The 17,373-nt window shown below is 35.6% G+C and overlaps 1 protein-coding gene across 13 annotated transcripts in view; it reads left to right on the top strand.

The window, feature by feature from the left end:
• Nucleotides 1–17,373, top strand: part of MCTP1 (multiple C2 and transmembrane domain containing 1) — a 535,249-nt gene that overhangs the window by 304,831 nt on the left and 213,045 nt on the right. For 6 of the 13 annotated variants that reach the window (XM_021084534.1, XM_021084531.1, XM_021084530.1 and 3 more), the window contains 4 exons: nucleotides 3,465–3,524; nucleotides 9,089–9,166; nucleotides 13,090–13,260; nucleotides 16,526–16,656. In XM_021084534.1, coding sequence (XP_020940193.1) covers nucleotides 3,465–3,524; nucleotides 9,089–9,166; nucleotides 13,090–13,260; nucleotides 16,526–16,656 — 440 coding nt within the window. The remainder of the gene's footprint in view (nucleotides 1–3,464; nucleotides 3,525–9,088; nucleotides 9,167–13,089; nucleotides 13,261–16,525; nucleotides 16,657–17,373) is intronic. The other 7 variants (XM_021084537.1, XM_021084536.1, XM_021084540.1 and 4 more) reach the window with 2 other exon arrangements.

The following is a 17,373-nucleotide window of genomic DNA, read 5'->3' as shown; positions in this document are numbered from 1 at the left end:
TTAGATTCATTGGAGAAATTTTCTTAATATGGGTTGGTTTGGGCAAGCAAAAAATAGATTTCAAAAATATATTACCAATGGATCTTGCTAATTTAGTAAATTCAAAAGCTCAGCAGATAGAGTTCAACAATTCATCATTCAGAGTACTTTCAATAATTTTCCTTTATCAACTTGATATCCTAGTTTTTGTTCTATTTCCTTTTGTTATTACTTTATAATTTTAGCACTTTTCAAATGGCATTTTCCCTCACTTAACACTCTCTTGTCTCAATTTTGAATTAAGACAAATCTTCTCTGAACTTCATGAAGAGTTTATGCTGCTTTTCTCACCCTCACCACTTTGTTTAGAACTCATTATTGTAATGCCAAGTGCTTCATTATTATTCTTTTTGTTATTATCATTATTAGAAACTCTAGTGAGTGATGACTGTTGTACAACTATCGATATAATAAAATTCATTGAATTACAGAAAAAGATCAAAATTAAATTTAAAAAAAGAAATTCTAGTGAAAAGAAGGCCTCGGCTAGCCTGCTGTGAACTTTATACTCATCAGAGAAATAAATGACATAAGGGCCCACAGGAAAATGAACTTGTTTTCTTTGAAATAAAGACTTAAATTTACATGAGAATGTAGGTTATGAGATAAAATATAAATTTTAATTAATTTAGAATGACAGAAGTAATTAGACATGACATGAAAAGCACAGCCTGGGGACCTCAGTGGATCCAAATGTGACTAGTATTTTTGTTTCTGAAGTTTTAACTGAGAAACCGAAGTTCAAAATTTTGATCGTTGAAATCTAACCCCCTCAGTTCATCAATGTCATTTTGCTTTTTGCATACTAATCATATAATTAGTTCATTACCCTCTGTGTCCATCTGAGGAAGCACAGAGAGTTTGGAGTTGGTTCAATCTCAGTATAGTCACCTTAGACCACCTTAACTTTAAATGAAGTAGCAATATTTTTAAACGATAAATGGTTGTCTTAGTTGTTCTAACTGTTGAGTCTAGAGTCAAGACTTTTGCATCTATTTAAGGCATTTTAACACATTTTGCATTAAGAAAAAACTCAGTGTTTGTTAAATAACTTATGTTACTAATTCTGGAGAAATTATTTGTGTAAAGAGATCCAAGAAATAATTTATTATAATACTTTAAAATTTATCCACATTTTGCCAAACTTGTTGCTTAATTAAAAGAGAACTGGAAATCGAGATAAGAAGAGAATTGGCAGTAGAATAGGAAAACATGGACCTTTTCTAAAAGCTAGGAATAAGATTTTTGAGTTAAACAATACCATAGCATCAAAAAGGACTGCAATCATTCCATCCAAGGTTTGCGCCCCAACATCCAAATGTAAGTGTATTTTTAAAGCAATTTTGTTTTAGAAACTGATATGACAATGTGTTAAGTGGGACAGATGAGAACCATAGCTGTGAATGTAAATGAATTATAACTGTTGTGATGGTAAAACCATGTCTTAAACTCAAGACTTTTTCCTGATGACCTCTGACATTCATTATGCTACCTAACCAAACCTTATGCAAATTACCTTGAGAAAATGTAATTCGTTTCATTAAGAAACAGATTTCATGTAAAAAAGCACAGGTGGATTGCATAGATGATCTCTGATGTAATTCAAGTTCTAAATGTATTCAAATTGCTGCATACCCTATAATACTTTTAGTTCAGTATTATTTTCTGATATGATTTTTGTCTTTTTTTTTTTTTTTTTTTTTTTGGTCTCTGCCTTTTCTAGCACCACTCCTATGGCATTTGGAGGTTCCCAGGCTAGGGGTCTAATCAGAACTGTAGCTGCAGGCCTACGCTACAGCCACAGCAAAGCGGGATCCGAGCCGCGTCTGTGACCTATACCATAGCTCACTGCAACACTGGATCCTTAACCCACTGAGCAAGGCCAAGGATCGAACCTGTAACCTCATGGTTCCTAGTCAGATTCGTTAACCACTGCACCATGACAGGAACTCCTGATGTGATTTTGGAAGGATCGCTTGGAAAGAAATATGTGTCCTTAAGCAAATGAAATTCCAGATGACTAATGGTCAACCAACAAATATTTATTGAGCACCTGCCATGCACTAGGCATCGTGTCAGGTGTTAAACTACTACCATCTTAGTGCCAGCATAAAATCATGGAATAATCAAATAAATTTCAAAACTATTTCCTCTATATCACAGTGTGAGAGGTTAGTGCTTTCTCGTAACTGTTATCAGATTCCTGTGATTTTATAGTAACTGGCACCAAGAGACAGGATGCAAAACATCAAAGTAATTTAAATGTTCTCTTTAAAAGTGAATAACTATCAAGTTCCCATTGTGGTGCACTGGGTTAAGAATGGCTACACCAGCTTACGTTGCTGCAGAGACATGGGTTTGATTCCAGGCCCAGTTGCAGGGGGTTAAGGGACCAGGCATTGGCCCAGCATAGGTCAGATTCAGTCCTTACCCCGGGAACTTCCATATGCCATGAAGGCAGCCATAGAAAAAACAAACAACAACAACAACAAAAAGAGTAGCTATGTTTTTGATTTCCTAAAGTCAAAATGGTTTCACTTTGCAAAAATCTGAGGATTACATAATAAAAATATCTGACATGAATCCATTCCTTTGCTTTTACCTAAATAATCACCTTTCTCAGTATTTATCTTTAAAATTATTTGTGGGGACTTCAACTTAGCTAAGATATATGTATATATGATGTGATATCATAAAACTAGGGAATTTTTAGTTAGAAATTAAGCTAAGTTGAACTAGTACATGTTTATAAATAAGATTTCTGCTATCATTCTTTAAAAATATTCTGAAGGCCTGTGGAATTGTTTTGTTAAAAGGAACAGATAAGAGTTCCTGTCGTAGTGCAGAGGAAATGAATCCGACTAGGAGCCATGAGGTTGTGGGTTCGAACCCTGGCCTCGCTCAGTGGGTTAAGGATCCAGCATTGCTCTGAGCTCTGGTGTAGGTCGCAAGCATGGCTGGGATCTTCTGTGCTGTGGCTGAGGCGTAGGCTGGCAGCTGTAGCTACGATTGGACCCCTAGCCATATGTCGTGGGTACAGCAAATAAAATAAAAAAAGGAACAGATGTTATCTGGCTTATCTCAAAAATTTAAAATATATTTAAATAATTATCCTTTCTAAAATAAAATGTTAGACGCTGAGATATATATATTACTTAGCAATTAAGAATAAAGTGGTAAGTAGATTCTTTAAAAATTACAGAAATAATTCTTTCTAAATTTTACACCTTTTTATCAGATATCAATGACAAAAAAATTTTAATGTATTTGAAAGAAGAAAACTTAAAATTTATAAACATCCGGAGTATCATTTTATATATATATGTATATATAATTTGAGCAGTTTTACTTACTTTGAATTTGCTGGGCTGATCAAGTTTTCTCAAAACACCTCAAAATGTAGCTAAATATTTGTTTGTTTTTAGGAACTCTCAGAAAATGAAGTGGTTGGATCTTATTTCTCTGTGAAGTCTTTCTTTTGGAGGGTAATGTCTAAATCCTTTATATTAATATTCTTGACTTTTGGTTCTGAATAGTAGTTTTGAAAGGTAAATATGAATTAAGATTTTTTAAAAAATAGACTCTCAGAGTTGTGTTCATTTGCCTCTTTCTTTGTTTTATTATAAAGATATTCAGGTGACTCATTCTTCTTTTGTAAAAACTAGGAACTTCATATGTTTAATATATTGCTTTGATTCCATTCCTTGTGGCCCCAAACTCTTAACAGTTAGAGGCCCAAAGACCTTCCAGGTATATGATGGCCTGGCAAGAGGATCCATGAAGTTTCTTTTTCCCTTCTTGTAAAATCTGTTCCATCTATTGGGGAAAAATTTACTTCTGTTATAGTAATCTTATATTATGTATATGCTAGGTAATTAGTGTTCTTTCTCTGAAAAGAATTCCTATGAATTAGAAAAGAACAACTCTGTTTTTGATTTAAATAAAGAAAAAATGAAAATTTCAGAGAGTTTGTTTTAAATGCCATTGCATTTTAATGTTATTTACTCTTTCATGACTTAAACACAATGACTCTGTCATCCCTCTTCTCTGTTATAATTCTGCATTGTGCAAGGCACCATTTATTACTAATGCATGTATTGCTTTGCCTTCAAGACTTTACCTCTTTCTTTGAAAATTCACCTTCGGTACATGATTACTTAGCAATGGATATCGCAATGAAAATGCTTCACTCATAGGACTTTGCCATTTTCTTTTCTTGGTGTTAAACTGTTTATGACTGGAAACTAAGTCTCTCCTTTTAGAACTTTAAGATTTGTTGTAGTATTTCTTAAGCGGATTGACAGGTACTATATTAAGACATGCATTGAGCAGTGAGCAAGTAAAAACCACATCTATTTATCTTCTTCCTCCTTCTGACACACTTTTTTTTTTTTTTTTACAGTCTTGTACTTGTTTGAACTTGGTTTAATTATTATAGCCTCTTCATTTCCTTTCAGTCAGCTGATACCTGCCTTCACTGATGTTATTCTGTATTGTTGGCAAAATAATATTTCCTCTTAGGTGTTCAGGCATTATCCATGAACACACAGAGTGACTGCTTTAGAATTGTCCCATTACTGTGAATGGAAAATCGCTTTTGGGAAAACTTCTTTCTCTATTTTCTTAAGATCCACAATTACAGTGAATTCATATAATACACTCCTTTGCCAAGAAAATAGAACTCAGGGGTGTTCAATGTTGGGTTTGTTCTGTATGCAGCAAATGTGTAGAATGATCATGATGAAGCCTTGCCACCAGGACCAACTCCATAAGCACTACTTTTGAAAGGTTTCCCTTTCAAATGACTTTTTCAACATCTTATTTTCACTTTCTACTTCCAAATTAGTTCTTCTACTCATCAGTACTTTCCATTTGGTTGTGTCCATCCTTAAATATTCCTTAATAACTTTTCTCAGTCTCTTTACCTGTCTTGTTTTAGAATAATTGATCATTGTCTTCTTTTCTGAGCATATATTGAATGACAAATTGAGTCATAAAACCAGAACATTTAGGGGTCATTTATTTTACAAAAGAGGAGACTGAGGCCCAGAGAAGTGATGCCATTGCTGTGAAGTACCTGAATGGTGTGCTCAGGACCAGTATTTCTCCTTCTGAATATCATAGGAATAAATGTTTTGGCGGAGCCTTAACGCAGCAGAGTTCCTTTGGGGTTGATGATGACTAGAGATGTGCTATATAAGTAGAGCCATCCCTTAGTTTGTCTTTATTGACAACCTTATAAGTCCTTTTTGCATTATAAGACCTTTCTCCTCCACAGCTCCTTAAACCACCAATGGATGGATGTGTTTCAGGGCTATGATGTTGCTGTGTTTGAGGTTCCATTTTATAAAATCAGAAAATCAGTGACCAAGTCTGCTTTAGGTGACTGTGAACTTTCATATTCCCATTCAAAGGTGACTTTGATAGCCAACCTCCTTGCTCTTTGCCCAAGAAATATTTGTATTCTGATTAACTTTTAGAGGAGATGTACATGAAAAGAAGTTTCCCATAACATTTTAAGACGTACAGAAAACCTAAATAGCGCAGATAAAATCTTACCTGAAGAGTATATGTGTGCTTTGTGAGTTAAACAGAATGTGATTTGAAAGAAAATTTTATCAGCTTATTTATAAGGATGGATACATCCATCCAGGAGACAATAACTGAGTTACACTGAGTGAAACTGAATCCTGGTGAGAGCTTACTCAACAAATGTCAGTTCTACTTTCTATATCTTAATTTTCTTGAGAGCAAAATAATGGAAAGAAAAAAACTGAGGTGATACAGGGATATTCTAATTATCCAAAAGCATGCCATTTATGATTTATCAGAACATGATACCTTAGGACACAAAACATTAAGCAATGGGTATGGCAATTACCATGTTTCTCATGAAAGTAATAAAAATCTTTGGAGCCAATTGGATAACTCCAAGTCAAAATTTCATTAAAAATAATTAACTTCCCATTAAAATATGGTAGTTCTTTGCAGTTCTTTCAAATATTTAGTATATTTAAGTTTCTTCCCATTTATCTCCATTGACTGGACATTCAGATTCTGATGACTGAGAGCTAATTGAACAATCTGTCTTATGAGAACATTAGAGTGAATTAAAGTGAGATTTTAATATTGCTTAAATGGAGAAGACTGGGCTATGCCAAGATACCTCTTATTTAAAAATGGAGACGTGGATCATAATATGAAATGGATTTAAAAAAAAGAGTACATAGAATACAGAACAATTTGGAGTTATGTCAGAGCACTACCTTATGGTAGGATCAAGCAAAAGTGTGGTTGAAGAAAGACCCTGTAGACCACGAAGAAGATGTATTGGCTTTGTAAAATAAGAGTATGATCCTGTGTAGAATGATTCCGTACAACTTAATTGTATATGACATACATCCAAGAAAAGTTCAGGTATTATTTCTGTCAGTAGGTATGACAGTAAGACTCTCAGGAAAAAAAATAACTTTGAATTGAAAGTTCCCCCAGGAGTTCCTGCTTGTGGCACAGTGGATTAAGAATCCATCTGCAGTGGCTCAGATAACTGTGGAGGCACAGGATCAATCCCCAGCCTGGCACAGTGGGTTAAGGATCTGGTATTACCAGAACTGCAGCTTGACTTCGAGCCCTGTACTGGGAACTTCCATATTGGTTGTTCTTGTGTATGGTTGTGGGTGCAGCCATTAAAAAAAAAAAAAAAAAAAAAATCCCTCCAAAAAGTCTATGTAAGTCAAACACAAGACTCAATATTTCTTTACCATACCATTGGTAAAAACCTAAAAGATTACTTTAGCAAACCAAGATTATAACTTATATGATGATTTTCTAGTAGTACATATTTTGAGAAAACATAGTAAAAGCTTAAGAGCTTTAGTTTGGCCACTGTTAAGCTTAGAGAAGATAGTTAAAACATCTGAAGTAAACATAAAAACATTCCTGACACTGTACATTGTGTCAAGAGGCAATAGAAATAGGAAAGAAAGTTTACAGATAAAAGCCTAGAGAATTTCTCTAAGGATTATGGTGGCGGTGAATCATCTTCTCAGGAAAAAAGAGATCGAAAGTTCATTATTAGATGAGACACTTCACACTAGGCTGGACAAAGCACTGGGAGGCCTTTCTGTAGAGACAGTCCCGCTTTGATAGACTGGTGGATAGACTGGAGAACAAATCTACTTGTTGGACTTTATCATCCAGGTGCAATTCACTGGAATAAACTCAGCAGGAAAAGGAAAAGATAGAGCCTGCCTGTGCCTGGGCTAATAATTGCTCCATGCACCAAGCTTTGTAGCACAAAACAGTCATTCTAGGCTGTCATTATCTCTTTTTTGTAGTGTCTCGTGGATCATTTGATTAAATAAAAGCATGTGCACCTCTGCGCTGAAAATAGAGGAAAGGGCTGCCTCCACACAGCCATTGTAAAGACACAAGCAATGTCTTTCACTCCAGTTTCACAGTATCTAGGTCTCATTTGGAAGGATTAGGTTGTACATGGGTAAATAAATTAAAAAAAAACAATAATAACAGGATAAAAAAATTCCAAGGATTATTTGCACACAACAGGGAGAAGATGGGTATGATTGAGTGTTCCTTTAGCTACATGTTAAGTCTAAATAGATTTTTTTGTTGGTTTCGTTCTCTGTTTTAATCAGGATCTAGAATAATAGAAATCTATTATTAGTGATCCAGTTTTTTAAGAAATGGAATGAATAAACTTTATTAATGATAACTGGAACATAGAAATGTTAATTTATATGAAAGATTCTATAACTTCACCACCTTATTAATGAGACTACCATTTGTTACAGAGTACAGTTAACTCTCATATGCTTTACTGAACAATATATGGTAGAGTTATTACCACTTCCCAACTTTTTCTTCCTTCAACCATTGATTAGCCTGTCTTGATAATCTAGACCCAAATATATATTTCATCTAATCATAAGTGAAAGTATTTCAACAAATGCTCTACAAATTAAGCACATTTTTCCTACTGAACATCTTAAGACTCAGTTCCAAAATTGAGATGTGGTAGGGAAAATCAATTAGTTATCAGAAATTTCAGAGTCAAATCTCAACCTTGCCAATCTCTAGCCATTTGGCTTTAATTAGGGTATTTATTTTCTCTGTGCCTCAGTTTCTCTACTGTAAAAATACTTGTCATGGAAAACAATGGAGGATGAACTCCATCACGTAATAGCTGCTAAATACATGTCTATTTCTTTCTCTGTGATCTAATCCATCTTTCAGACTGACCTGATCCAATCCTTCTTGTTATTATTTGTAAATCTGATGACTCTCATCTCATCATAGTACTATTTTTTGGAAACTTTGTCAAGCTTCTCTAGAAGTCATTTAATACAAACTTATAGCTCCACCATGATAATTTCCTTCCATTATTTCTCATTCCAGTTGTATATTTTTAACCCATCTCTTGCTACTCTTGGTCTCAGTACCAAAGGGACCTTTGGGTTATTTTTTAGTAGCAAAGGCAACAAAGGAAAGTGTTACATGGGGGAAAATTTCTCAGTTATTTTAGAGATATCTCTTTAAAGTTTACAAAAGATTCACATGTGGTGAGGTAGTTAACATGATCATAGTCATTGCCTGTCCATGCAACATTTATTCATTTGGAGCCTTATCAATTTTTTGACACTGGAAATAGTATCCAAATTTTGGAGCAGCAGACTTGGGGAAATGATTCTTTCCATGATTTCTTTTGCTGTGTTTCTTTTCTCTGCTCCACCTGTTAACAAAATCCTGAAGCCACCTAAGCAGGATCCATTGCCATGTAATCTCTGTCCTTTATTTTCCTGATCACTGCAGCATTATGCTACTAAAGAAAATGGTGCCTGGAAACTCTATCGTTGCATCGGCATTTGTCTTCATTGTGCTAGGAGGCATTTTCTGCCAGTGACTTGGGAGGCAAATACATTTTTTTTCAAATAATGTTTTTCAAAGAGTAATGCTAAACTGTAATTGGCATGAGGTGTTGATAGTTGGCCAGAGATTTCCGATAAGGCTCTGATCATTCATTTCCATCCAGACACGTGGCAGGCCTGCTTTTCCCATCCAGGGCTTCTGCAGAGCAGAACTTCAAAGTGCTCATTACCAAAATGCACACGTAAGTTCAACCAGTTTGTTTCTTTTTCTGAGCTTGCATGAGCTGTGAACTCTCATGGCTGACTTAACAGTTCTGAAAACCCTTCCCTACCCTAATGTCTTTTATGTATCCGAAGAGGGACTGAAATCTGAAATTCTTTTTCAAGAAATAATGTACCTAAAGTAATATTCTCCTTAGAGTGCCAGCTTGCTAATTCTATCTTACTAAACGTAGATGTCATTGACTAATTGCCTCACACTTTGAAATTTATATTGTTGCCTAGTATCTTAATATTCTTTATTAAATATGAACTTGGATGAATATTCCTTACGAGAGTGGATCTCAAACTTGAGTGTGTATGTGAATCACATGGAGCACTCGTTGGAGAAACAAGAGCAGCACTGCTTCGCAGAAACCGACCCACGTCCAGGAGGGTCAGGCCCGGTGATGTCAGCCAATTACCCACTAAAATTTGAATGTCACTGCTTTCAAAGTTCAAAGAACATTACAGAGTTGGTTCTTTATGTCAAAGCTAGGTTTGTATCCCTTTTAATCCTCCCCTTCATTTTTCTTTCCCTCCTCAAATGGAAATTATATTTCAACAAGGAGGGAGTCGCAAACCTGACCTTAGATGAATAAGTATCAGTATTGAGGAATGTATTTGACACTCTTTGCCATTTAGGTGCTCAATAAGAAATCTTTGGTTGACTGATTATCGATTATTCAGTTAATATGTATGATTTAGATACAGCCTATTAGAAAAATCGCTAACAAAGGAAACGATAAATTAAACCACTTGAGTTTTCAGTAGGCTCTTAATTCTCTCTTTAAATGCTCCAAATAGCCAGACCAGTGTGCTTTCCTAATCAGTAAATTTAGAAGCAGGACTAAAGAAGAACTTGGATTAGCATATATAGCGTCTATGTGAGAAAGTAGATGATGCCTACAGTCATAGTAATTAAATATAGTTATTAGATCATAAAAAAGACCAGTGCACATGCACTATAGAACTTTTAAAGCAGAGATTGTCACACCTGAACAGGCATCAGAACCCCCTTTGGTAAAGGCTAGTTGAACCGTATCGCTGGGCCCCACCCCCAGAGCTGCTGATTCTGTTGATCTGAGATGGGACTAAAGAATCTGAATTTCTCACAAGATCCAGGATGACACGATGCCATTGTTCTGTGGACCACAGTCACTCAGAGACCTTCCCTGTACAGAGAAAGGAAGCTTTAAATAGAGCAGCCTGCTACCTTGGGGAGCATTAAAACAAGTGTTTTTTGTTTTTTTTTTGTTTTTCTTGTGGAATTCCACTTGTTCCCCAATGAGTTCCCCCAAAATTTTGATTTAAAAAAATAAATAAAATTAATAACTATCTTAAGCGGGTTAAATCTTCTTTGTCTGTGGAATATACTTTTTTTTTTTTTTCCAGGCAGGCCTCCAACACCTTACCCTCCCCACCTCCTGCCAGTTGCCAACCACCCCCCTCACACACACAGAATGTGGTGCTCTCAGTACACTTGGGGCCTATTGTGCCGTCCGAAAACTGTGGATGAGAAAACTGAGACCCGGAGAGGAAGCCACATGCCCTAGTCACACAGTCAGAAATTGCTAAAAAGATGCAAGTGAACGTTTATGCTAAGCCCTTGTCTTTTCCTCTAGTGGTAGGTAGTCTTAGTTTGTATCGTTCCTCTTTACCTTATAAGTTTATTTCAAGTTCCTCTTCTTCACGTGCAGATGAAATACCTTTATCTGTTTCATGACTATGCAGTTAGTCAATTCGCAGCTAAATTAGTGAGTCTCTTTTTAGTACCATTTTAACAAAAAAAATTGAAGAAAAATAATCACTTAAATATGATATTTGGTTAGTATGTCTCTAGAACCCTTCGCCCTTTGTTTTTCTTTTAGCCTTTCAAACAGATCACCTTCATTTCCATATTCATTAGCCCTGTTTTTGTTAAGAAGTATTCTCCCTCCTCTTCCCCCTTTAGCTTCCCAAGTCACTTTGGGAATGTTTCTCCAGGTTATAGAAAGAGCATTTGGCAGTGGGTAAAGCCTCCATTAAGTTCATTTTATTTCTGGGAAAGCTTGAAGAATTTCGTGGAAGGCATTCCTTCTTATAAGCAAAATTCTCATTCTCATGTGAACATGGAAGGAGGATAAAGGAAGGGTTTCAGACATGGTACCATTCAAGAACCAACTCAGCCCTGCTGACCAAAGTTGCCATGTAATCTAGATTGTATCCTGGACCGTGGTCTGGATTTGTGACCTGGATTGCTGTGTACCCAGATCTGACTGAGTGCAGTGTATGACTTGTGCCGCTGGAACATGTCGAAAATGTCCTAAGTATATTGGTCTGCAAGCTGAAATACTGTATGAATACATGTGCACATATAACAGAAAAGTAGAAGGTGATGTCATGCCTTAGCCATGTGGGGAAATGTTGACTAGAATGTCCTTTCAAATATATCAACTCACCTAACTGGTGAGTATCCTTCAGGCAACATTATACTTAAAGCATGATTACTTTTAAACCTCAGGGAGAATCTCCACCCTAAACACCAATATTGGAAGAATCTGAAGAATAAAGTTCAGAAATACGGGGTCTCATCACATACCCATCTTTTATTAGCCTAACCACTCTGAGTCTTAAATTCCTCATCAGAAAAAATAGAAAAAATATGCCTTCCTAGTCATAGAATTTTTGTGGAATCCAAATTATGTAATATTTGGGGGGGGGTGGGGATTATACGAAATAGATGGTAACTTTGCTGTGGAAGTAATTAGGCCAAAAGTAGACCTAATCCATAATTTAGAAGTGGAGTACTTTGATGTGGAGAGAAATACTGAATTTCTTCATGAAATGACTGAAGAAAACATGCTTGACAATATGAATAAAATAGCAGTTTTTGCAGTATTTCTTGGTTCTGAATCCAGATTGAAAAGGTTTGTAACATTTTAGTTACTTTCTTTGGCTTGTTTTATATGCCGTTTAGCTCAAAGAGATTATATAACAAGCCATTTTTAGATTTTCTAATTGTTAAAAAATTCTCTGTTCACTGCCTTGAATATTGACTTAAAATTGAGCAAAAAAAAAAATTATAAAAGAAAATGTTCAAAGACTAGAGTGAGAAATACATCCAAAAACATACTTACCAATATAAATCACATATATAATTTTTAAAATCTGTGATGCAAGTTTCAGGCATAAGCAAGACATCTCAGAAGGGTATCTTGGTTTTTTTTTTCTGTTCTATAGTACCTTAAATAATAGTTTTTTAGTGAGCTGAAACATAGGTGTCTCCTATTGCGACAATAAAGAAGTTCTTGAATTGTCTGGATGGAACTTACAGCTAATCTTTAGAACTAAAAACCACTTGTAAAATCCATTCATAACATTAAAAAAGAGATTTTCAATAACTGTTAAGTAATTAAAAATTACGTGTCACAGTGTGGATGAACCTTTTTATATTTATAATATTTATATATATTTTGACACAGGCATACATGACACATATGTAAATATTCTCAGATATTCTTAAAGTATCTATGTGTTGTAATTTTAAGAGTTGAAAAACTAGACTTTATTTTGAGCATATACCTCTTTTATATGACAACCTTAAATTTATGAGATTATTTCACATTTATTAATAATTGTATACTTGGAAGTTCTCTTGTGGTGCAGCAGATAAAGGATCTGGCGTTGCTGCAACTGTGGTGCGGGTTCGATCCCTGGCCTAGGAATTTCCACATGCCACGGGTGCAGCCAAAAAATAAAATAATAATAATTGTATACTTAATAAATAAGTATCTATTGTTTTTATTTTTTAATTGTAACCATTTTTTATTTTTGAAAAACTGTAACAACACAGGAAAGGGTAATGCCAAATGTGGTATTTTGGTTTAAAACACAGTAAGCTAATTCTGTTTTCCTTTGCCACAAGCTTCAGACCCAAAGTTTACGTCTGTCAGATGTACACAGAAAATCCCATCTTTGGAGAGGAATAGTCAGCATCACATTGATTGAGGGACGAGACCTCAAGGCGATGGATTCAAATGGGTTGAGTGACCCCTATGTGAAGTTCCGGCTTGGGCATCAGAAGTACAAAAGCAAGGTGACCTATCTCTTTTGTGTTACTTTCAGTACTTGAAAGGCAGTGGTTGGTTAATAGCCAGGCTTCAGGATATGAAAACACTAGACACTTTTGTAGTGCTTTATAGAACTTTTGAACATCATGTCAGGAAACAGGACCAATTGTATCGCATAGCTTATTTATGTGCTCTGTGACCTCTGGTAAACTACTTCCCTATGTCTCAATTTCTTCATCTATAACACGGGAATAATAGTTGCAATTATCTCTTTTTTTAAAAAAAGAAGGTTGGAGCAAACATAAAGTGCCCAGAGAATGTTGGCTACTATTATTACTATACCTAGTACTAGTACAAATACTACAAATAGCATTATTTGACATGTCATAAAAATCTTTGTACATTACCATTTTATTCAAACTGTCTTGCATCAATGCAGATTGAAAAGTTTTAAAATTTTATTTAGAAAACAAAGGGCCCAAATTACTGCTGCCACTATAGCAGTGGGCCACGGCACAAGTTACTTTCCCTCTCCATTCCCACATTTCCCCACCTGTGAAAATGAGAATTAAAGTAATGCCTACCTGGGAGTTCCCGTTGTGGATCTGTGGGTTACAAACCTGACTGGTATCCATCAGGATGCAGGTTCACTCCCTGGCATTGTTCAATGGGTTAAGGATCCAGTGTTGCTGTGAACTGTGATGTAGGCTGCAGTTGCAGCTCAGATCCAGTGTTGCTGTGGCTGTGGGGTAAGCTGGCAACTGCAGCTCTGATTCAACCCCTCTCCTGGGAACTTCCATACACCACAGGTGCAGCCCTAAAAAAGAAGCAAAATAATAATAATAATAATAATGCCCATGTAATAATATTATTGAAAAGATTGAAACTATACGTCATGCATGTAAAGAGCTAAGAATACAGCTTGGCCCGTAATAAATAATAAATGTAGCAGAAGGAAGAGGAAGAGTAGCAGTAGTAGTAATAAGTATATGTTGTAATAACAATTATGTTAGTGGTAAGAATACATTAAATAATCATAATTATAGTATTAACAGAAGTAGTAATAATTAATAAAATTCATAGTAGTCATAGCTATATAGTGATAGTTACATTTGTCTGTGTTGTATCCAACCAAATACAGTCTCTTTAAGGTCAGCTTGGGACAACTGATCACATCCATCTTGTATTGAAAATGACATTCTGGGGAGTTCCCATTGTGACTCAGTGTTTAATGAATCCGACTAGGAACCATGGTGTTGCGGGTTCGATCCCTGGCCTTGCTCAGTGGGTTAAGGATCTGGCGTTGCCGTGAGCTGTGGTATAGGTCACAGACGCGGCTAGGATCCCGCATTGCTGTGGCTCTGGTGTAGGCTGGCGGCTACAGCTCCGATTAGACCCCTAGCCTGGGAACCTCCACATGCCATGCCGCAAGAGCGGCCCAAGAAATGGCAAAAAGACAAAAAAAAAAAAAAAAAAAAAAAAAGAAAATGACATTCTGGAGTTCCCTGGTGGCCTAGCGGCTAAGGGATCTGGCACTGTCACTGCTGTGGCTCCAGTCACTGTTGTGACGTGGGTTCGATCCCCTGTCAAGGAACATTCACATGCTGCTGGCATGGCCAAAAAAAAAATTTTTTTTTAAACTACATTCTACTTTGATGGGAATATCTTCACTTTAACATCACAATTTTGCAAACTTTTGATAAATAGCCTGTCCAGGTTCCTTCTGCCCCAGGACTTTTCAGCAATACTGAAGGTAGTTAGAAATGTCACAGTGAGAACTGCTAGCAGGCTGATTGGTTACCCTATTGAGTGCCCATATCAAAGGGGAATACATCATTTCTGACCTGTACAAAATCATAGAGGAAAGAGAATCCTAAAAAAGAGAACTGAAAACTTAGGCTCTTTTTTTGGCCAAAAAAGTAAGACCACTCCCAAAATACTGCCAGAGTTCATCTGAACCCAGTTATGAAACATTTGAATTATCATGGCATCTATCAAGTGCCACCTTTTTTTTCTGCCATAGACTTAATGATATTTTAAAGAAACTACTGATTCCAAAAATAGGTAAACCTATGACCGCTTCTTTCATGTCCTTTATTAATTAACATTATTTCCATGTTCTGGTAGGCATAAAGCATTACTTATTTTTATAGTTCTGCACTTTAGGTATGAAATATGCAATTCAGCTATGGACATGTGTCTCTCTTTGCTCTTTCTTTCCATGATCTATTGCTGATTAATTTCAGATTATGAACTTTAAAAATTGTGATTCATTTGTAATACCTTTGTGCATAACATACTTCATTGCTTTCAAAGTCTTTACATCTAAAGAGCTGTCTCTCAGACATTAATAAGAGAAAAGGCCACTATATGCCCTCCTTCTAAAAAGAAAGCATATGGAAACAAATATGAATGTTGTCTAACCCACAGGTGAATGGAATTTTAAAAGACATCAGTCTAGGTTACTTTATTCACCAATTCTGTCAGGTGTCTTATCTGAATACTTGCAGTTACAAAATAGCACTTCAAGTATCTTTCTTATATATGCAATGAAGAGGTAACACACTCACACACACACATATTCATATTAATTCACAGACATTTTTGGCATAGTATTTTGAGGCAAGGATCTGAAGCTCCATTTAAAGACCTGCATTAGAGTCTAGATACTGAAACCTAATGACTGTGGGTAGGTCCCTTAAACTTCAAGTCTTGGTCTCTGTCACCATATATAAAATAGGGATGAGACACCAGTGCTGTAATTCTAAGGTAAAAATTTGCCTAACCACCCAGAAGTAACTTGCTTTTTCCTCCTGTACCTACCTGACTTCATTGTCTGTTTCCTTTATCATTTAGCTTGAAAATTCCTATGTGTGTAGCAAGTAAAGAAAAAAAAAAAAAAAAACTCTGGGAATCCTCCTTTTCCTTTCCTGTGAGAAGACAGACTACAAGTCATATCTTCATGCATTAAGTGGTTATATAAAATAAATGCTAGTAGCAGAGTGAGCTATTTCCCTGATAGAGTTTTTGCCTTTTCTATATAATTCATATCTCTCATCTGTTATTCAAGATGATGAGAGGGTACCTCTTGAGTTTCAGAACACATTCTTTAGGGTTCTTTCAGACACTGTGCTATAAAGATGCTGAGATCTTTATAGCACATTATTTCCATTATTTCTGGAAGCTCTTGTTCAAATCTTACATGCGTTTCTAGATAGTACCTAAAGTTTTATGTTGAATTTTTTAAAAGACTGATATGGATGCAAGAGTAATGACTTTTTGGTTTTCCAGATTATGCCCAAAACGTTGAATCCTCAGTGGAGGGAACAGTTTGATTTTCATCTCTATGAAGAAAGAGGTGGAATCATTGATATCACTGCGTGGGACAAAGATGCTGGGAAAAGGGATGATTTTATTGGCAGGTTTGTGTAATTTAGTGTTTTTGGTTCACTCTAGAGAGGATGAATTTTGTTAAAGTAATATTTGTTGTAAGTCTGTTATTAGAATTAATCTTTACTCTTTTGAAGCATGATAAGGCAAATACTTGGGTGAACCGAAAAATAGATTTGAAAACTGACCAGTAGGTGGCAGTTTTGACCAGTTGATGGACTGGCTCTCTGAATTAGATATCCAGAAATTTTCTCCAGATGTCAGAAACATTGTGCATAAAAGTTACGGGAGTTGAGAAAGAGGAATCTCATTTGACATGAGATATTTAGAAGGAACAAAGAGCGTATTCACAGTCTGCAAAGTGATATGAGATAATATTACTTTTCATAAAGCATATTGTGATCGTAAAATGCATTGTTTCATACAATTCCCTACAAGGTAGAGAATCCTGGTAATCTCCTAGGAGTTCAAGTTTTAGTGAAGGAAGTGTGTAAGTGAGAAAGATCCATGTTAATCTGATATCGCAATGAAGAAAGATGTATTATTCCGAGGCTTATATGACATCTCTGCACAAAGACAAGGTTATTTTGAATGATTACTTGAATCATACAAATTGTTTTCTTATTTTAAAGCTTATTTTTATATTTTTCAGTATTTGAAATATGTGGCTTTGTAGCAACACACAATGAAACCTACCAGTACTGAACTAAAGCATGGTATGCAAAAGAATTTTGCTAGTTTAGAAAATT

Source organism: Sus scrofa, chromosome 2, assembly GCF_000003025.6.
Source record: "Sus scrofa isolate TJ Tabasco breed Duroc chromosome 2, Sscrofa11.1, whole genome shotgun sequence".
NCBI lineage: Eukaryota > Metazoa > Chordata > Mammalia > Artiodactyla > Suidae > Sus > Sus scrofa.
The sequence above is the reverse complement of the archived record's forward strand: the minus strand, read 5'-3'. Positions and strand labels throughout refer to the sequence as shown.